General features: G+C 36.4%; 1 protein-coding gene across 14 annotated transcripts in view; it reads left to right on the plus strand.

The window, feature by feature from the left end:
- The window catches only part of LOC126416114 (microtubule-actin cross-linking factor 1), a 1,003,027-nt gene that overhangs the window by 670,769 nt on the left and 308,896 nt on the right, over nt 1-23,362 (plus strand). For all 14 annotated transcript variants that reach the window (XM_050083628.1, XM_050083630.1, XM_050083635.1 and 11 more), the window contains exons 3-5: nt 1,001-1,090; nt 2,158-2,235; nt 10,022-10,114. In XM_050083628.1, the coding sequence (XP_049939585.1) occupies nt 1,001-1,090; nt 2,158-2,235; nt 10,022-10,114 (261 nt within the window). The remainder of the gene's footprint in view (nt 1-1,000; nt 1,091-2,157; nt 2,236-10,021; nt 10,115-23,362) is intronic.

A 23,362-nucleotide genomic window follows, 5' to 3' on the forward strand; every position in this document is an offset into this window, starting at 1 on the left:
AAGCAGAATTTATAAGAGAAAGAGAAAATACAACGAAGAGTGACTGGTTTGTCATAGGATTATATATTCAGTGCATAAGTGTTATGGAAATGGTTTGACAGACTTCCAGTGGAAGACTGTACAAGACAGGCATACATTATGGATAGGATTACTGTTTAAATTTCGAGAGAGGATGTTCCAAGAAGAGTCAGGCATTATATAACTTCCTCCCACATACAAGTACGTCTCGCAGACCTTACTGACAATCATTCTGTCCTTGTGCCATTAGCAAATGGAACAAGATAAAGGAGGGGGGGGGATATTATAATTATCCCTCATCACACCATGTAGGGTGGTTTGTGGGGTAAAGATATATGTCTAGATTTAATTGCTTTCTCGTTTTTTCTTGTCATTCTGCCCTTGTGCCACTAGTGAATGGAACAGGATAAAGGGGGGGGGGTGTATTATAATTATCCTTCATCACATCCATTAGGGTGGCTTGTTGGGTAAAGATGTAGGTGTAGATTTAATTGCTTACTCCTTCCTTCTCGTGTCATAAAGAACCATGTCTACTCCAAGATTGTCTCCGAGAACCATTGCAATCTGCTTCCTCATTTACTTCAAAAGTTTATATCAAAATCTGTGATCCTGCAACTTCTTACAGTTCCTACTCTTCAAACAATATGCATTACCTTTATGATCTATTCATTTACCATAAGAGGTCAGTTTCTGTGTGTTTCACTTCTGTCATCCTGTATGCATTTAGTTTCTGATCATGTGTGTTTATTGTTCATTTAGTGCATGTTGTTTAGTGTGCACTGTTGTTTAGTTATTATTTTTCTTCTAACTTGCAAGTAATTTTGCTCACATACTTACAGAAAACTTTTGAATTGTGTGACCATTAGATGTAGACTAGCACATGAGAAGTTTGTTTATACTCACTTGCATTAGCATGCGATTGTAGTTATTCAATTAGATATTGAATCTCACAAATATACTGAATATTTGTTTGCGTTTTCAGGCGAGTCGTCACGTTGGTGACCTATTCGAAGATCTCCGTGATGGCCACAATCTTATCTCCCTGCTGGAAGTCCTTTCTGGGGAGCATTTGGTGAGTAAATATGGTCACATTCACAGCTTCTGTTTACTTCAAAGAAAAGGATCATAGGTAAAAATAACACTTCATTCAAACTGAAACTAAACTTGCAATTATTTGAAGGTAATTATCTTTTTAGCTGTTCTATGTATGGAGCACAGAAACACACAACAGAAAACAGCTTTTACACTAGCTTTGGTACTTAAATGCCGTTTTGTGTTGAAAGCTAGTGAGAACACCGTTTTCTGCTGTGTGTTCCTGTGCCACGCGCATCGATCCGCTGTAGGTGAGGGTTACCATTCCCTTATTTTATGTATTGCTCTGTCTATAAATTTCCATTAGTGCTATAATTATCTTTTTACCATTATATAAACCTAGTATTCTCATAAAATTTTACATTTCAATGTTCTCCTTCTATGTGAATAATATTTTTCATTTGATAATGAATGTAATACCAGTTCAGCTTGAATGGGAGATTTTGTGGATCTTTCTGTTTAAATCCATTATTCATATGACCATTGTTATCATCATTATTTTGTGTACGCGCCCACAGGCGCGCGCGCGCCCCCACACACACACACACACACACACACACACACACACACACACACACATTCTGGGTTTGCTTTAATTACTACTTCCTTACTTCACCAAGATGTACTTGTGATTGCCCGCTCACATTCCGGTGACACTATGAATTTCCTTTTTGGTCTCTTACTAAATCCATAAGCCATACATGTTTCCATGTTTATTTCTTTCATAGTTCATCTGTCCACCATTTTACATTTTCCAAAGTTGACAGAAACATTAGTTTCTTTAATATTGTACGTAATAAGTTTTTCTATTTTTATTTCAGCAATATAACTAAACATGTGTATTTTTGTTTTGGGGTGATCTAGTAAATGACATTACAAAACAATTGACAATTGTCAACACTTGTATAACAAATGTACCTTTTTTGTTATTCAAATAGTGTGTGTGTGTGTGTGTGTGTGTGTGTGTGTGTGTGTGTGTGTGTGTGTCTGCCATATTTTTTAACCCAGTACTAACTGAATATTTTTTATGCTTTTATGTTTTCACAGCCAAGAGAACGTGGCCGCATGCGTTTCCATATGCTGCAAAATGTTCAGATCGCACTTGACTTCTTACGATATAGAAAGGTTAGTATGAATGAATTATTTCTTGCTGTCAAGCAGGTGTATTATCACTAGAAACCCCAGTCTTAAGAAGTAAGCTAATTCTGAACTTTTTTGTATCCAAATAAATGTTAATTTCTTACTGGCACTGTCTTATTTTATATAAAGTAGCTGTGTTGACAAAATCATTGTAACATTACCTTCCTAGTGAAAGTAAAGCACTTTGATAATCAGCACTGACTAGAATAAGATTTACAGACTGCAAACAATAGATAGTAAATGTATACAAAACATTATCAATCAGTTCAAGTGCTACTTTCATTTTCCAATGTAGTTGTCATACTCTGGAGTCAGCTGATTTACTAAAACTAATTACATTTAATTGTATACAGTGTATCTTTGTGATGTAGCTCAGTGTAAACAACCATTTTTAGTACGAGAGTGCTTTAAATGTCCAACCAGCCATTCAGGTTTAGGCTTTCCCTAAATTTCTTTAATGTGAAAGCTGGGATATTCCCTTTAAGAGGTCGCATCCAATTTCCTTCACTATACTTCCCCAAGTCGAGCTTGTGCTCGCTTTTTAGAGACCTCATACTTGATGATGGGGTATTAATCTTTAATCTTCATTCCTTCCTACTGTACTTTCTAATACATAGAAGAATATCACAAAAAAGTAATGTTGTGGAAAGGATAGATAGCTACTCTCCACATACAGGAGTCACTGAATTGCAGAGAGGCACAATTTCAAGACTGCTAAAATATTTACTCCTAAACGTTTGGGCAAATTCTGAAGAAAGTCTTTGTCTGAATACTTGCAAGTAAATATTTTAGCAGTCTTTCTCATAGTGTCATTTTGTGACTTGTTATGATAGTTTGAGTAGCAGTCTATCCTTTCCATAAAACTGTTGTTATTCCATACTGGACTTCGCAGTGTTTAAACATAATGTCCTCAGAAATGGAAGAAAATACTCAAGAGCGACTTTATGTGTAACATGTTGATTTATACTTTGCATCCGAGTCAGTACCCAACTTTGTTGAAGTCATTAGTTCTCTCATTTGTTGTTAAGTAGAAATTCTTGATGCTTATAGGATTTGTGATGGCAGTTGCATCGGCATTGTGAATGTAGTGAGCCATTGAGTTCAAAATAAATAGTGAAGGCAGTTTGGAAGACCCTATTCTTGACAAGTAAATATGCAGTGACTGATAAAGTGAAAATCTCTTTCATTGACAAGTAAAAGAAGAGTGGAGTAAAAGTGCAGAGAGGAAGAAAGGAAACCTGAAGTTGTTCTGAATCTTGGCACTAGACTTAATATTAGGGCATATACGAAAAGAGCAGTTAATTAGCTAAGCTAAATTTTAATTTGTTTCTTCTTGTTAATATCTGTACCATAAAGGAGTTTTTGAAGATAATTTTTTATTTACTCTTGTAACTAGTGGCCTGGCAAAATCCTTTCTAGCTGATGCTCTATGGATAGATTGTGTGTCAGATTTCTTAGCTGAATCTGTTTGCTATTGATGTCTTTGATATCTCATATGTGAAAACATCCAAGTGGTATTCTGATTTTGTGTAAGTGGTGATGGTAGTGCTGGTGGCAGGTGAAACCTAGTGCAGACACAGCCTATTTCTTAAGTAGCACAAAGGGAGCCAAAGACTTCAATGTGTCTTACTATGGAATGTACCATTACAACAGATCAGATTTCCTCACTCTGTGGGACACTGTGCCAATACACTGGGTTAAATCAAACTCTCTCTTCAAAGTCTGATAACCAGAAATTTTATGCTTTCACATATCCATTTGCAGAAATAGTGGAAATGGACATTTTTTTCAGTAGCAAAATTCAAAGTGACTACTTCAGAGTCCAAATTCACAGTCAGGCATTTGTGACCTCAGCTAAGGAGATACTTTGAATGGAAGTGAGGTGTGGGAAGAGCTATGCAATTGAGAAGTTACTCATTGAACAGGTGTATTTGTTTAAGAGCACTGGTAGAAGCGTTTGTTGAGCAGCCTCTTCTGGCCTTCTGCAAAACCATTTCTGCAATTGCATATTAATGTGTGGTGGAGAATGAAACAAATAAACAATTTGTGCATATAGGAATAGCCCTTGCACAACAGAGGATAGTCATAATGTTAAAAGTGTATGAAATTTTGATATGATAGTACAAATTAAAACTATAAAAGAACAGTTAACAGAGTTATAAGCTAAACATCCCTTTGAGAGATGCAAATGTGATTCTGAAGTATATTATTAATTTACTACTTGCTCACAGTAATGCACTTTATCCCATCAATGTCAGACTGTGCCTGACACACTACCTGAGATTTCACTGATCTTCTTAAAGTGTTAATTATTTTTAATAATTTGTGTCTGTCACAATTTTACGCTACATGATTGCCTCCATGTTTATTGGTGTTGTAAGTCAAAATTATGCTATGTAGCAGTGGTTCTCAAATTTTTTGGGTCAATGGCTCCGTTGCCCTGAACATAAACATGGCTCCTTTCGCACATGACGTCAGACTTGAGGGGGGCGGGATAAGAGTAAATTTCTTTATTAACTTTTAATGTATTTGAATCAACTTTCCTTATGAAAAGGAGAGTTAAGGCCAAAAGCTTTATTTGTGACAGTCTTTTTGTTGTGCCTATCCGTGACTCAGCATCTCCGCTATATGGTGAGTGACAATTTTCCTTTTCATAATGTTACATTCCATCCGGGATTTTCCTTGTTCAATCAACTTTTAGTATTATTACATCATTTTCTTACATCGATATCAGTGGGAAGGATGATCTTTCTTCTTCTTCTTCTTCTTCTTCTTCTTCTTCTTCTTCTTCTTCATTCTAAATCTTGACACAAGGTTGGAAATTGCAACTAAAGTCTCTTTCTCGACGTTCATTCATCATTTGAATTTCATGTTGTTGATTGCCAATGCTGAAAAACCTACCCTAGGTAAGTGGAATGTCGCAAAACGTATAAAACTTGTAGGATATTTTTACCTAGTTGTGTATGCTTCTGCTTCACCAAGATTCCAAAACTTTAGCAGTGAAAAAACGATTGAAGATTTCAGTGTGGAGTCTAAAGAAATATAGATAACTTACTCTTTGTCTTCAATAATTTGTGTTGAAGGAAGTTTTGGACTGATGAAATATCTGAACCTTTGGTGTGAATCAGCTTCTTCTGGGAAGTACTTCAGACAGTAATCACTGAGTTCACTTAACTGATCCAGAAACACGGATTTCGGTTCCTCACGCAAAGGAAGATCACTGTCTTCTACAACTGCATGAAGAGGGGGGGAAAGAAGACCATATGTTTATCATCTGACAATTTCTTCATCAGTATTAGTTTCTTATGGATGAAAACATCTCAGTGTATGTGGCCAATTTTTAATGAAGTTTATTACATTGATCACTTATTAAAGAACCTTGTGAAGAACAGGCGTCATACTGTTTGGTGCTAGTGCTTCTCAGCAAATAAAAATGTGTGTATGGGTGAGAAATTGGGTGCTTATACAGTTTTCAATAATGATCAGTAAAAATTCAAAGTTTATATTCTTTAACGATATATCAGTACATTTCTCTTATCACTGGCATTTTAAATAATAATGGGAAGGTAATAAATCCTAAGTAGAGCAGGTGACCACTGGAAAAGCAGTTCCCATTCATTTTAAATGAAATGAACTTGTGAGACTTCCTCCTTGGAGAACTAGTGATTATATGTATTTCTCTTACAGTCTTCTACTTTACTACCCGTAACGACACTATCTGAAATATGAGGAAACATGCTTGTTGTCTGTAGAACTGTGTCAATGAGCCATGTTTCTGCAAAAATTTGAAATTATATAGCTTCCATAGTGTCACAGAAAGTTTCTCAGGGAAACAAACCAATCATTTTAGCCCAGTGTGCCTGACATAGACTGGTTGAACTACCATCCCCAAATATTGATGATTGTGATTGAAACTATTGAATTGATTTCTAACTCAAACTCTCCCTACAAATTGATGCACTGCTGATACCCTAGTAACCATAAATCCTAAAGTTATCAAAAATTTTTAATGTACAATGAATGGAAGCATTAATGACTTCAATGAAAATGGGTTACTGTCTTACATGTGTAGTTAAATTATGTTTTTATAGCAGAAACGTATGTTAAACAAAAAAAGTCCCTTGTTTATTTTCGTCATTTCTGACGCATTATGTATTTGACATTCTGCTACACATTAAGAAGGAAATAACATTATGGTTTAACATCTGACTAATTACAAAGGCTTTCTAGAGGGAACACAAACTTTGTTTAGGGAACGATGGGGAAAGAAATGGGCTGTGGCCTTTTAAAAGGAACATCTCAGCTTTACCTTTATCAGCCAAACGAAAATTTGAACCATCATCTGCCCAAAAGTGAGTTCAGTTTAACCTTCCCACCTCATCTAATACATGTTGCAATCTGTGATGTCTGTGTGTTCCTAATTTGTTGGGAAGGCACCGATTCTGAAGCAAATTGACTGAAATGACACTGAAAATGGTAAAACCATCATCAGTACAAGAATTGAGTGCACTGTGTTAATAAAGACCAAGTGTAAAGAAATATAGTTAGGAAGATAAATTAAGTTTGATTCAACAGATTTATCATTATTAAAATTTGAATTTTAGAGGAATCTCAATTGTGTAATTAAGTAATTTGATCACCATTCCTGAAGCAAACAATTTATTTCTGAAACCCTGACATCAGTTATTACTTGGGTGAGAGTAAATTCTGATATTCAGAAACAAAAAAAAGTTAAATCAGAGTTCATACTCTAAATTTAGATATGTTTAAAGTAATAAGAAATAAAATGAAAACAGAATGGATCACAACACAATGCGATAATGACATAGTGTAACCTCAGTATCATCTTTAGTGCTAAGAATTTTGATAAATAGACTTTCCAAATAGTTAAAAATTCTCTCCTTATGACTATATTTAAATGCTAATCATTTTAAAGAACTGTAAAACTCTGGAATATGACAACCAAGTCTTCAAACAGTGGAAAGTCCAGATTGGAGTGTAAACTACATTATGAACAGGATAGATTGCTGCTCACCATACAGATGATATGTTGAGCTGCAGGACTTTGATGCTAAAATTCTCAAAATTACAGAGAATTTAATTAATATAGTTCAGTAAGAACTTAAATGTGCTTTATTTTCCAAATTCAGTGGTTTCAACAATTCTTTTAACTATTAACTTCAAAAGTTTGTAGTTACTGTTGTTGCTCAAACTTAAATTCATGACATTAATTAATTAGGAACAATGTGTACTTTTGAACATGAAGAGTTTTACTTTCTGGCCAAGTTATAATCCTCAGCCATTATAAAATTTAACATTGATGATTGGCATGTATGGCAGTAGTACATCGATCCTGTTCTATGAAATAATGACTATGAAATTATTATTAAAAAATTATCTTGTCTAAATCACTCAAAACACTTGGGAAGCCTTTTACAATGCTAAAAAAATTCCAAATTTAAGATCTCATCCTCTGATACAAATATTTCTTACACCTGCTGTGGCCAAACAGTACTTTTCTTTTTATTCCACTGAAGCATCATTGTAAGTAACCTATGTTATGTGGACCTTGTAACAACCAAAAGAATCATTGGGCACACATTCACTGTGTCAGATCCACTCATACTTTTTCCCTTTAGTCACCTACAACTAAATCACTTCTCACTTATGGCTTGTTCTTGGCAAAGACAATCTATACTCCAAAAATCTCAATGTAACTTCTTAGGCAGTTTCAGTTACTTGATAAAATACAAAGTCCCTGGCTTTTCCTGTGTTTACTGTAAGGTTTTTAAAAATTTATTTCAGTAATAAAAATTGCATTTCTCATATTTAGAGGGTAATGTAACAATAGTGAAACGAATTGTGAATTTTCTTAATTTTTTGTTGGATACATTCTTGAAAAAGAACAAAATTCAATATTTCACTAATAGTCCTATTTTATAGTGTTATGTACTGTGCTGCAGTGGCACACAGCATCTTACCATTGTGCCAGCATGCAAACACACAGTAGATTCATTGTGGTGACAAAAGTTATGGGTTACCTCCCAATAATGTGTTGGACCGCCACCTGCTCGGCGTAGTGTGGCAACTCGACATGCCATGGACTCAAGTTGTTGGAAGTTCCCTGCAGAAATATTAAGCTATGCTACCTCTACAGCCATCAGTTTCTGCGAAAATGTTTCCAGTGCGGGATTTTGTGCATGAACTGACCACTCGATTATGTCCCACAAATTTTCCATTGGGTTCCTGTCAGACAATCTGGGTCGCCAAATGATCCCTCGAATTGTTCAGAATGTTCTTCAAATCAGTCGTGAACAGTTGTGGCCTGGTGACATGGTGCAATGGTGCATTGTCACCCATAAAAATGAATGGCTTCAAATGGTCTCCAAGGAACCAAACATACAATTTTGAGTGATTGATCAGTTCAGTTGGATCAGAGGACTCAGTGCATTACATGTAAACACAGCCTACACCATCATGGAGCCACAACCAGCTTCCACATTGCCTTGTTGCCAACTTGGATTCATGGCTTCTTGGGGTCTGCACCACAATCGAACCCTACCACCAGCTCTTACCAACTAAAATCGAGACTTGTCTCACCAGGCCACAGCTTTCCAGTCATATGGGGCCCAACCAATATGGTCACAAGCCAGGAGAGGCATTGCACGCGATATCGTGCTGTTAGCAAAGTCAGTCACAGTGGTCATCTGCTGCAATAGCTCATTAATGCCATATTTAGCCATACTGTGCTAACGGATACATTCATCATATGTCCCACTTTGTGGTTGTTAAGTGAAGACTATTGGTCACTGTGTTGACCATGGTGAGAGGTAATGCCTGAAATTTGGTGTTCTCGGCACACTCTTGACACTGGTATTGAATTCCTGAAGGATTTCCAAAATGGAATGTCCCATGTGTGTAGCTATAAGTACCATACCAATTTCAGAATCTGTTCATTCCCATTGTGTGGCCATAATCAACTCAGATACATTTCCACATGAATCAGCTGAGTACAAACGACAGCTCTGCCAGTGCACTGCCCTTTTATACCTTGTGTATGCGATACTACTGTCATCTGTATGTGTGCAGATTGCTGTCCAATGACTTTTGCCACCTCAGTGTACAACAGAATATGAAACAATTAGTTTTGGGATATGCATTGTAATCAGTTAGCCTCAGAGTATAGCAGTTACATTAGAAAACAAAACCAATGCCTAAGTGATTAATGCTGTTTTGTATAAATGCACTATTCTCCAGTCAGAGATTTCACAGAAACTACTTCTGAGTTTTCACATAAACTTGTTTTAATATGGGTAGCAATGAGAGCATATAGTCAGTTTCATGTATTTGTTTTGAGTTAAAATTTGTGGTAGATTGATATCAAATTATGATTTGTTTGTCAATAGGTAATATATAATTTCTCTAAAGTAGACTTCCTATAATGTGGGTTATGGGTAATTAATAGTTAAGTTCTTGAATAATTTTAGGTCTGATTTACATACACATCACACAGAGCAATGTTGTACATATTGAGCAATTGTAGGTCTAGTGTAAGGAGACCGTAGAACCATACCTTTCATAAAGTACTTAATTCTATTATGAATTCATCATACTGTGATTTTTCTGTGGTTTAGTTGACTCAGTAGATGTTACCATATTATGCTATCTTATATGATCTCATAATTCAGCTTGCAATAAAAATATGTAATTATATGAACTGTGACTTGATTGTGCGAATGTCACATTTAGAGGGACTATTTTATATTTTCAGATTAAACTTGTAAATATACGTGCAGACGATATTGTGGATGGAAACCCCAAACTTATCCTGGGCCTCATATGGACAATCATTCTGCACTTCCAGGTATGTAATGGCATCACATACCAATTTTGCATCTCTCTCTTGTGTAGGAGAAGTTTTTAATTAATAATTTCACTTGAATGGTGTAAGTAAGAGAAATAGGTACTATTACGACTGTCATTTCTGCAATACACAATTTTTCAGCACAGAAATACCATTCAGTAGCATTTACTGTCATCTGCAGGTATTCATAATTTTTCTTTCTGTCTGAATTTAATAGAATAGAACAATTTGTTGATGATTCCTGAAGCTCATAGAAAAGATTTTATCTTCCTCATAGGGTACAGAGTAGAAGACACAATTTTTTTTAAAAAAAAAAAATATCTTGTCACCAGTGTTCATTAGCAAGAGCCCATAATGAAAGCATTCACAATTAATTCTCTCAGCCAGACTTGCACTCGTATTCAGTGCTGTTCAGTGGTTCCCACAAACTTTAGCAACCACTCTCTCTTCTGATTAAGAAAGATTACATTTTCATAAAGTATTGTACATGTTTTCAAGTTATCCATTTAAATGAACTGCTCCATTAAAATAACTGCTTCTGAAGCTTATAAAATTCTGTAAACTTAAGTTATAAATAAACTTCTGTTATTGAAATGTGATTTTTCCAAATTGACTGTCATTATTGATGATGGAGGTTCAACATTCATGTCACTGCATGTTGTTATTTTTGAGCACGATTTTCCTACATGCAGATGTTAGCTAAAATGCATTCCTAAATTCATTACTGAATTTTTGTTGTCTTCAAATTATTTCTTTTAAGTTTTTTATAAATATTTTCATAATAAATCAGCTTGGCACTTGCTTATGCATAGAGCATGCCTTGCACACACCATTTAGAAACTGGGTAGATACTACCCTGTAAAAATGCACTGATTGTCTGGCGTGAACTCCTCTGAAATAGCATTATGAGAGTGTGTGTGACAATTCCTGCTGCACATGGACAGTTCTTCGTGTGGTTGCAATAGCATTTGACCAATTCTTTGGCTCCTTCTACCAGGTTTCAAAGCAGTTATGCATATTACAGAAGCTTTGAATATTACCAACTTTTATTTTACCTCAGTATAATGATGTAGTTGAATATACTCCCTGTATAAAATTCAGTCTTCGCTTACATATTTTTGTCTTTTGCTTAATTGCGGCCAAATAATGCCACCTCATCAGGGACGGAAGGTAAGAGCCCAAGAAACTCACAACTGTCAGAAGCATATGTAAATGAAGACTATGCTTGCATAGAACAGCTTCTGTCTCTGGCCACGCAAAGAACTATCCAAAGTAATTGTAAGAGGTACCAGTTGACTGCAGCAAACAGACTGCCCAATCTTTCTAAAATCATTATTGCAGTTTTGAAAATAATGTAAAGAATACAGCTTTGATGTAAATAGCAAAACATTAAAAAGAAAAAAATGCGTACTTAAAATTGTGCACCGACAACTTGTTAATTACATACTGCTATTATATCCCTGCCTTGGTGGCAGTTTAAATATTTGCTTGCTTGCATTACTTTGAGATATACATTTAATTCATTTTAAAAGTACAAGAATACATCTGGTTTCAGTCAATTGTATTGAGTGCTGATCAGTATGCTTTTAGGACTTGCTCTCTCATGAACTATATTTTTCGGGTTTCTTGAAGTGCTGGGTACATGTTTCAGTTTTTTGTCTACTTTGTCAGATCCCACCTGCACACATTTATATTCAGGTTATGAAAAAGTGTCAATTCACAAACACAACAGCTCAAGTGTTCATGAAAAACTGTGGGTATTTTAGTGCATGCAGCCGTTTCTCAAAGAAAAGCTCTCCATTGCAAGGTGTTATCATTCCCTTTACATTTATGTGTCAGATTATTACCTTCACTGTTTCCAAAAGTTTTTCAGGCCTAGTTGTTCTTCAGGCTATGGAAAACTAATGTGCATCTTTGTTCTCTTGTCTTTATATATAAATAATGACATTTTTCAGCCACTCAGCGTTACATTGTATCATAGTGGCTCATAGCGACAGATGGTCATATGACTAGTGAATTCTTTGAGAGATATGGCAGCCTAAAACTAAAAACTTCAAGAATGTTAAGGAAAACCAATAATTTCTCCTAGCAATATCCCTGTGACATTGTTTTGTAAGTAGTTATGCAAAAGGTCTGCAGTTGCTCATTGGTTTGAAGAAACATACTGATGATTAAGGAAGAATTTATATTTAAGCGAGTTTGAGAGTCAGGTCTATAGAATAGAGTTACTGTTCAAACAGTTAGGAATGCTAATTATTAATGTTTACTGGAGTAAAGCCACTTACGTAAGCAAAAATTTGCTTTTTCCTTGTGCAAAGCTTGGAAATTTTGTCTATCATTGTGATTAGGAGAGCAATATTCTAATCTCCTTATGTTGTTGTACTTTCTTTGGGAAAAACAGTTAACCCCAGCTGCATACAGAAACACTGGACCGTGATCTTCCCCGTTGATGTCTTCTTTATGATGAACCTCAACTTTCTTATTCAGGTTCAACATTTTGTTGAGAGACAACGAGCAACTTTATTACATTTCTTAAAGCATTTATTAACAATTCTGTCAACAGTTGCAGTATTTATATTAGGTGACTAGTTTTGAACCTTACATATTCATTTTCAAGCCTGGCCTTCTTAGGCTGCACCAACAGTGCCTGATCTTAATGATAAACATAAAAGTGGCAACACATGCCATATAAATGTTTGCAGAAATAATGCGTCATTCTATACATGCCTTTTACCAAATCAAAATCAAAATGAAATACTGCAACTTTTGACAGAATCATAATAAATACTTTAAGGAACATCTATCTTCTGTCCACTGTTTCATCTGTAGTTCGAACCACTTATGTAATGATAAATCCTGAAACAAATTCCACCCTCCCCTCCCAACGTATTAATTAAAATAATTGGGTTTTGGACAATATTCATGTGTTAATCCATCAATCATCTAATAACATGTTGCTCATGCTGCAACGATTCACATGGCACCTCTCAGAGACTGATCATGTTTCATCTGAGAGACCATTACTTAATGGTCGAGGATGACTGTCCCCTTACATAAGTGTGGCATGATTTACTGGGTAGAATGCCTTGCAGCTGTAGTATTATGCATAAGCTGTACCAGGTCTTTCAAAAATGTCCCAGTACTACTGTTTCTATTGTCGGAGACGAAGTTTTTTAGACAGTTCACATAGTTTGGAATGAATTGAACAGAATAAAGATATTTTGACAATCTGTGTAGGTGGAGTGAAGGGATTAAATATATAATACAAGATAACAACTAGTTTTTGCCAACATGCAAATGTTATGATATACATTCATAGGCTTCCACTGCCAGTGTCATTTTGAGCAAAATAATTTTAGGCATTAAGCCTCATCATTATGAATCACTAAAGCAACTAAGTTGGCAACGTTTTGACTGATTTTACAGTGGTTGTCTTCAAGGCGGTTAACAGTCCTGAAGAGGATTGCTCAAAATTGGCCAATATGTTGGGAATTTAGTTGCTTTAGTTTTTTATAATGATGAAGTCTAACACCCAAAATTATTTTATTAAAATTGTTGTGATGTTGGCTCCTGTATGTTTGTTGTTTCAGAAACTTTGCACTTTTGTTTTTGTTTACACACAGTTGCGTATAGGTCAAATTTGTGTAACCATATTTTCGTGTTTATCTGTAATTTAACTGACTTATTCTTAATAAATTATTACGTTTATCATGAGTGAAAAGTGCTTGACTTGCCGTAGAATTGTTAGGTCGGGGCTTTGGTGTGATGGGTGCTGTAGTTTTTTCCATGTGGGTGACTGTAGTGGCGTGGGAATAGGGGAAGTAAATGAGACTCATCAGTGGTTTTGTAGGATTTGTAGTAGAGATAGGAAGATACTGGAACAGGAGGGGAAAATTGCTGCCCTTCAGGCTGAGTTAGACAAGGCCAGGGGAGATCTTGACAGGTTAAGGAGGGAGAAGGGTAAAGAGAGGTGGGAAGTGGCAACAGGCAACAGGAGGAACAGGCCTAGAACTTTGTCTGACAGCTTTATGGTGAATGTGGAAAATAGATTTGACCTGTTGCTTCAGTTAGAAGCTGGTGAGCCTCAAGCAGTTACAGGTGTAGACAGGGCACAACAAACTTTCAGCAGCAAATTGAAAAGTAAGAATGTAGGGAAATCAGTAAAGAGAAAGAAAGTGTTGTTGTTAGGTAGTTCCCATGGAAGAGGTGTTGGCCAACTCTTGCAGGATGAACTAGGATCAGAATACCAGGTCACCAATTTTTTTAAACCTAGTGCTGGTCTGGAGCAGGTGACAGAGGATTTAGGATCACTTTGCAAAGATTTCACTAAGGAAGACACCGTGGTTATAGTGGGTGGGGCAGGTAACAGTATTGACAGAGATCCTGGGTACAGCATAGAGTGTGACCTGGCGAAGATTGCATCAGCATCGAGGCATACCAGTGTTGAGTTTGTATCTGTTCTTGGGCGCCATGACCGACCTCATTTGAACTCTTCTGTCAAGAGAGTTAATTTGGAGCTGGAACGGCTGCTCATGTCGGGTGCGGGGTCACACATTGGTGTGGTTCATGTTGATTCTGTCAGTAGGTGGGATTATACTAGGCATGGCCTTCACCTCAACAGGAAGGGGAAGGGTAAATTGGCTGGGGAAATAGCAGGAAAGTTAAAGGGGGGAGGCACTGTCATGAGTGGTAAAATACCAGTGGTTATAGGATTCAGAAAAGACCCTTTTTTAGGGTAGGGAGGACAGAAAGAAAACAAATTTTAAGAGAGGTTAGAACTGAGACAAACCTTCAGTTTGAGAAAGAAATCAAAAAACATAATTCCAGCTTATTACATCAACATAAACAGCCATTGGTTAAGAATTTTCAACTGTCAGCAGATATTTTAACTCCATCCAATTTTAAGTCAGTCAATGTGAAATGTCAGCTATCTTTATTGCATCAAAATATTCGAGGACTGAGAAATAAAATTAATGAATTAACTATCTGCATAGATGAATTAGAGTCTTCAAACCCAGCTGACATAATCTGCCTCTCTGAACATCATGTGACCACTGGTATAGAACTTTTAAGTGTTACAGGGTTTAGGTTAGCATCTCACTATTGTAGATCAGAAATGGAGAAAGGAGGAGTTGCCACATTCATCAGGAACTGTCATAAATTTAAGAACATAGACATTCATAAATTTTGCCTAGAACAGCATATGGAAGCATGTGCAACAGAATTAGAATTTCACAAAAAATCTTTCATAATATTAAGTGTATATCGAGCACCTGCAGGTAACTTTAATCTGTTTGTAAACCACCTTGAAGCTGTACTGGCCCATTTAACAACCAAAAACAAAGAAATAGTGGTTGCTGGTGATTTCAATGTAGATTTCCTTAAAGACTCTCCCAATAAGAACCTATTTGAGTTAGTAACACTATCATTCAACTTAATTCCCACAGTAAAGTTCCCCACTAGGATAACTACTTGCTCACAAACAGCCATTGATAATATCTTTATAGAAAAGTCAAATGAACAAAATTATATTACAAAACCAATAGTCAATGGCCTCTCAGACCATGACATGCAGTTCCTTCTGTTAAATGTTAATACTGAACAAGATATAAAATCTGTTAAATCTGAGCTCAAGAGGGTAATCAGTAAGCCAAAAATTGATTATTTTAGGACACTCCTCAGAGACATTCACTGGACTGATGTTTACAGTGCTCATGGCATGAATGAAAAATATAACATTTTTGCTAATAAAGTGCTTACCTTATTTGAACACTGCTTTCCCCCAAAACTTACCAAGGTTAGAGCAAAGTCTACAAAGAAGCCATGGATTACTCGAGGAATAGGGGTATCTTGTAAAACAAAAAGAAAACTGTATCTGTCAATCCGAAACATTTCCAATGTTGATGCTATAGCACATTATAAGAAATACTGCAAAATATTAAAGACTGTAATACGGATGTCAAAGCAAATATATTACAAGGAAAAGATAGTCATATCAGATAACAAAATAAAGACAATATGGGATATAGTGAAGGAGGAGACCGGTAGAACCAGACATGAAGAGGAACAAATAGCATTAAGAGTAAATGATGCATTGGTGACAGATGTGTATAGTGTTGCAGAACTTTTTAACAAACATTTTATAACTGTTACTGAAAAGATGGGGTTGTCAGGTTCGGTAGATGCTGCTATGGATTACCTTAGACCAGACATTTCAAGTAACTTCCATAATATGAATTTGACCCTCACTACCCCAACAGAAATAATGTCCATCATAAAATCTTTAAAATCAAAAACATCTAGTGGGTATGATGAAATATCAACAAAGTTAATTAAAGAATGTGATTCTGAGCTAAGTAACATATTAAGCTATCTGTGTAACCAGTCGTTTATCAGTGGAATATTTCCCGAATGGCTGAAATATGCTGAAGTTAAGCCACTGTTTAAGAAGGGAGATAAAGAAATAGCATCAAATTTCCGTCCAATTTCACTGTTGCCAGCATTCTCAAAAATTTTCGAGAAAGTAATGTACAGTCGTCTTTATAACCATCTTATCTCAAATAACATACTGTCAAAGTCACAGTTTGGATTTCTAAAAGGTTCTGATATTGAGAAGGCTATCTACACTTACAGTGAAAATGTACTTAATTCATTAGACAAAAAATTGCAGGCAACTGGTATATTTTGTGATCTGTCAAAGGCATTTGACTGTGTAAATCACAATATCCTTTTAAGTAAACTAGAATATTATAGTGTAACAGGAAATGCTGCAAAATGGTTCAAATCTTATATCTCTGGCAGGAAACAAAGGGTGTTATTAGGAAAGAGACATGTATCAAGCTATCAGGCATCATCCAACTGGGAACTAATTACATGTGGGGTCCCACAAGGTTCCATTTTGGGGCCCTTACTTTTTCTTGTGTATATCAATGACCTTTCATCAGTAACATTACCAGATGCCAAGTTTGTTTTGTTTGCTGATGATACAAACATTGCAATAAATAGCAAATCAAGTGTAGTCTTAGAAAGATCAGCCAATAAAATATTTGTAGACATTAATCACTGGTTCCTAGCCAATTCTTTGTCACTAAACTTTGAAAAAACACACTACATGCAGTTCAGAACTTGTAAGGGGTGTCCCAAGAGTATATGTCTAACATATGATGACAAGAAGATAGAAGAAGTGGACGGTGTTAAATTCTTGGGATTACAGCTTGATAATAAATTCAACTGGGAGGAGCACACCACAGAACTGCTGAAGCGTCTTAACAAATCTCTGTTTGCAATGCGAATTTTGTCAGACATAGGGGATATAAAAATGAAAAAGCTGGCATACTATGCTTACTTTCATTCCATAATGTCATATGGGATTATTTTCTGGGGTAATTCATCAAGCCAAGCTAAAGTTTTCCGGGCACAAAAACGTGCAGTAAGAATTATATGTGGTGTGAACTCAAGAACATCCTGCAGAAGCCTGTTTAGGGAACTAGGGATACTAACTACAGCTTCCCAATATATTTATTCCTTAATGAAATTTGTCATTAAAAATATATCACTTTTTCAAACCAATAGCTCAATTCATGGAATCAACACTAGAAATAAGAATAATCTTCACAAGGATTTAAAGTCACTTAGTCTTGTACAAAAAGGTGTGCATTATTCAGGAACACACATTTTCAATAACTTGCCAGCAGCCATAAAAAGCTTAACAACCAATGAAATTCAGTTTAAGAGAAGCCTAAAGGATTTATTGGTGGCCAACTCCTTCTACTCCATTGATGAATTTCTGAGGAAAACCAACTGATTTGTATATAAGTACAACATATCTTCTGCACAATTTCAGTGCAGTAATGTGTTCACTGAAAATTTGTGTGTGTGTGTGTGTGTGTGTGTGTGTGTGTGTGTGTGTGTGTAAGTATAATCTAACTTCTGCACCATTTCAGTGCAGTAATGTGTTCATTGTAAATAAGTATTACAGTAGTTGTATTACATGTTTCTTACCTTATAAATAAATAAAAAACTTTTTTATTTTAAATTCAGTGCAATAGTATTTGTAAAATGACTCTTAGTGTTCATTAAAAAATGACGATCATTCCACTTGGGACCTGTGGAATGGTACATTAGCTTATTTGTTTTAGTTTAAATATTTGTCATGTATTGTTGTTTTTCTGACATGTTCCACATCCTGGAGGACCTCCTCACTACGGATCAATTGGAATGAAAGTAAATCTAATCTAATCTAATGGGTTCAAATTAAACCTGAACAAAACTGAATTAATTTCTTTTTTCTAACACAATTAAATGTGACATTGCTTATTGAAGCACCTCATTATTTGCTGGAAGTTATTTCTTCTTGGTTCTACTTTGAAGATATTCTGCCTTACTTGTAAGACTAATAAATTACTTGAATGAAAAATCTATAAATTGGAGATATTGATCCAATGACTTTGTAAAGTAAGTGATAACCATAAAATTTACCTGATATTTATTTCCTTCTTCTTTAACCATGTACTAGTACTCTGGAGGCAACATCGGATTTGGCAGAACCTCATTTCCTGGTCAGGAAGTACCCAGAAATAATTCCAGCTCATAAAAATAGTTCAAGGCACTGAGATTGCATTATTAGTTTAAAAAATAAAATTAAATAAAATGAAAACAGAACCTTGCCTCTAACCAGTATAGATGGAAAATTGCTCACACAACTTGAAATTGAAGTGCAATTCTGGTATAATGCATCACAGAGTTATAAACGTAGGCTTCCACAGCCTTTGTCACAATCAATAAATTCTTCTGGGTTTGAGGCCACATTATCAACTATAAAATTACAATGTTTTGGCGACTATTGCGAGACGCATTCCTCAGGGTGTACTGCTAACTGCTGAATGAGCACTTCTCATTAGCACTGCTCATTCAGCAGTTAGCAATACACACTGAGGAAGGCATCTTTCAGTAGTTACCAAAACGTCGGAATTTTGTAGTGACAATGTGGCCTCAAATCCAGAAGAATTTTATTGACTGTCACAGAGTTATTGATGATGTACTTGGAAGTGTTCATAATACTAACTTTTTGATGTGCATGTAATTTATAGGTGAATTTGATCCATTTCTTGCTACCCACATGTCAATATAAGGATTATGGAAAGGGAAAAATGTCATATCAATCTTTTGCTATATTTGAGGAAGTAATCAGTATCCTGGGGAAGAGGGTAGTTGAAGAAATAGTGACAGAAATTATTGTGGGTAGGTATTATTCTGTCATTGTTGATTAAAGTCCCGAGATTGTGCACGGTGATCAGTTAAGCTGTGTCTTGTGTTGTGGCAATATCCTGGGATTAGCAGAAGGGCGATCTGTTGTATTTATATCCATTTAAAGACATGATGGCCAGGACCTGGCGGATGCAATACTCAACTATCTTGAGTGACATATATTGGACATGAGGAACTGTAGATGACAGAACTGAAACAATGCACCAAATAAATCAGGTATTTACTTTGTCTTGCAAACTTCAGTTAAAGCTGTCTCTCCTTGCACTTACTATAGTCCTTACTCAGTGCAGCATTGGAATAATAGGATCATTCCCCACGTCTTTCCATACTCGCAGACAGTGTTCATTTGGGGTAGTGCAAAACCATGATTCACTGCTCAGCACAATGCGATGCCATTCATCACTGGCCCCCACTCCAAAGACAATTGTTTGCATTTTAGTGTTAATGACAGTCTACTCATGGGACGGTAATACCCTAGATGGGTTGCTGCTAGTCATTGTCCCATCTAAGTGATTGCCCAGTTCGATCAACTGTACAAATGGAGACCCACAATGAGGCCCTTTTCAAACTGTCAGGTGCCAAATAACGCTGTTTTAAATGAGTAAACAGCATCTTTGTGTCCTTTACAATGATCACTCAACATTTGACAATGTTTGTAACCCTTAAGGCCTACCAGGACTGGTCACAACACTAAATATGAACAAAACTTTCGCACTCTGGTGGCCATTCTCCCTGTCACAGAGAACTGCAGCCAATGGTGTGTACATATACAAAGTTGCTTTGACATCCGACCATCTCTTCTGGACACTTCACTTTTTTGTCAGGCAGTATAGTTGGTATGTTAACACACTTGGAGTGGTTATTTTAGTGAAATCAATAGTACATTAGTCCAGCCCTGGTAGCTGAGTGGTCAGCGTGACGGAATGTCAATCCTAAGGTCCCGGGTTCGATTCCCGGCTGGGTCGGAGATTTTCTTAGCTCAGGGACTGGGTGTTGTGTTGTCCTAATCATCATCATTTCATCCCCATCGACGCGCAGGTCGTCGAAGTGGCGTCAACTCGAAAGACCTGCACCAGGCGAACGGTCTACCCGACGAGAGGCCCTAGCCACACGACATTTCATTTCAATAGTACATTCACCTTCCCATGACTACTGAGTCATTAATTTATTACTGTTTTGGTTTTGTATGTATTTAGGTGAACAATGAAGATGGCTGCATTGAAATACAGGCTGAACAAACTGCTTCTTTATGCTGCTGTTCACAAAGTATTTCTTTCATTTTGTGTGTGTGAAGAGGCAGTGACATAGGCTTATTTATTTTATGTTATTGGATAAATTAACCCTTCATTCTCTCTAACACTTTATTAAATCTCATGGAAAACTTGAAAGTTTACACTTTTTCTTGTTTTTGGTTAATCATATATATCATTTCTGCTCTCCGTAATCAATCGTAATAGAACTATACCGGATTTGACAAAACTTTGTCCTATGTTCTTTCAGGAACTAGAAACTGAAGTGCAATAAACACGTCTCTGGAGAAAATGCTTGATGAGATAACTCATTTGTCTTCTTGACAATGCAGATGGTGGTCACGGTGGTTACTGTTTATTCATATATGTTGTAAGGGATCCACGATCCTTCAGTCAGCGTTCTTACACATTTAGTTTTACAGTTCAAGGGTGTGTGTAGGTCTCGATTATTGAAGCTGAAGTGCCAAGAGTGCTGGGTCAGTGAAATTAGTTCAGTAGTAGTCGTGGTGAACAACTTGGTAGTGGTTGAAAGTAGACATTGAAAGCTTCACGCTCACTGTGAATAGAGTCTCAACAACTAGGGAAATCACAATGATTAGTGAGAAATTGTGTTTTTGATAAGAATGTAAGTAAAAGAGAATTGTGTGAATAGTACGTATGACTGAATGTTACAGCAGTGTTCATTTACCATATCAGTTATTATTGGATTGCAGTGTTGAAGATATACATGGTGTTTCAAAGTCCTTGCCTCAAATGTGTAGGTGTGGTAGATCACTTAATGATGAACAACTTCTGTTGGAGACAAAATGTTAGCTGACACTTTCCAGTGCCACAAGGCATCTTTCTATTGAATTTTGCCAGCCATGGGATGACGAGATTTCACCAAAGTAGCTGGACCTATGAACCAGGTGTGCTGCATCTGCGTGTTAACTCCTCCAGTAAATTCATAGTGTGATTTTCAACAAGAAAGCCTTAAGAATGAGTTAACCCTTTGTTACCTGAATTATCAGAAACACATTAATTTTCCAGTATTTCTCTCTCTCTCTCTCTCTCTCTCTCTCTCTCTCTCTCTCTCTCTCTCTCTCTCTTTCCCTCTTTCTTTCTCTTGCAAAGGTGGTACCTTTTAGTACTTTCTGGTTGTCCAGTGCACTGCTAACCAACAGCTTTTGGTACAGTACAAAGTAGTGAACATTACAAAGTTATTGCATCTCACTAAATGTAATTCAGCAAACATATTTTTATTTTCATTTCGGCGTCTGCAGCTCGTGGTCGTGCGGTAGCGTTCTCGCTTCCCACGCCCGGGTTCCCGGGGTTCGATTCCCGGCGGGGTCAGGGATTTTCTCTGCCTCATGATGACTGGGTGTTGTGTGCTGTCCTTAGGTTAGTTAGGTTTAAGTAGTTCTAAGTTCTAGGGGACTGATGACCATAGATGTTAAGTCCCATAGTGCTCAGAGCCATTTGAACCATTTTCATTTCGGCAGAGAAATACTTCACAAAATAAACATTTTGTGTTTTATCTTGATTGAATCTTCCTTTTACTATATACCTCACAACTAGCCCTGTTTGCTACAAAAGTTACAAAATGAACATTTCTATTTCCAAATCTTACGTCTTTCAGCACTAATTTCTTCCATGTGATGTATGTATTGTTTTCTGTCTGAACTTTCTTGCAGCTCTGGGACTGATATGTTTTACATTCATCTGGTCCATCAGTCCCTGAACGACATTTCTTCTAAACTACGCAATGGAAACTTTCCATACAGCCCACTGTACATATCATAAACATTTAAAATGCTTTTTGGGTCTTCTTCCCAGCCGATAAGCAGATCTAAGTCAGAGAGCAACTCGCACCTCCCTTACAAGACTGTAGTCCTTTACTGCTGAAGGACACTGAATATTTATTTTAGTGCCATGCTTCTGCTTCTAACCATAAATGTTAGTTATGTTCCATGGTAATTGGATCCCCCCCCCCCCCACACACACACACACACACACACACACACACTTTGTTGGCTTTCCTTAAAAACACCCCAATTCCAGAGAGTGACATCCTACAGTCAAAGTTAACTCTTTGTATTCCCCTCAAAGGTGAAAGACCTGACATGAAACAGGGAAAAGTAAGGAAAACATTTATAACAGTCCAGTCTCTTCAAACAATGGAAAATCCAGGATGTAATGTAAAAATATTATGAGAAGGAAAGTTACCACTCACAATATAGCGGAGATGCTGAGTCGCAGATCGGCACAACAAAAAGATTTTCACACTTAAAGCTTTCGGGCAATAGCCTTTGTCAACAATGGCACATAAGGCCAGGTGGTTCTTTAAAGCACCACATGTTTTCTGATTTTTTCATAAATGAAAATTACAGGTTTAATAACAAAGGTGCACACGAAGATAATAGGACCTACTCATCATTGTGCCCATGCTAACAAACACAGAAATGGTTAACGTTTGTATGATTGTAAAGAAATCAAATACGCTCTCCAAAGCAAACCTTCATCTTTCACTGGAAAATATACAAACACACTTTTTGAATAGATAATAATATCTGGAAGTCCAGTGAAGTGTTTCCAACTCAACATAAACGTGTATTACACCTACCACCAGCCCAATATGTGGGGACCGTGTGAGTGGTCAAAATAACCAAGACTCAAAAGTGATAGAAGTACAAACAGGCAAAAGAAGTTAGATAATCAAGAATTTTGCTTGCCCTACCCACTTTCATATGGA

Source organism: Schistocerca serialis, chromosome 8 (assembly GCF_023864345.2).
Source record: "Schistocerca serialis cubense isolate TAMUIC-IGC-003099 chromosome 8, iqSchSeri2.2, whole genome shotgun sequence".
Classification (NCBI taxonomy): Eukaryota; Metazoa; Arthropoda; class Insecta; order Orthoptera; family Acrididae; genus Schistocerca; species Schistocerca serialis.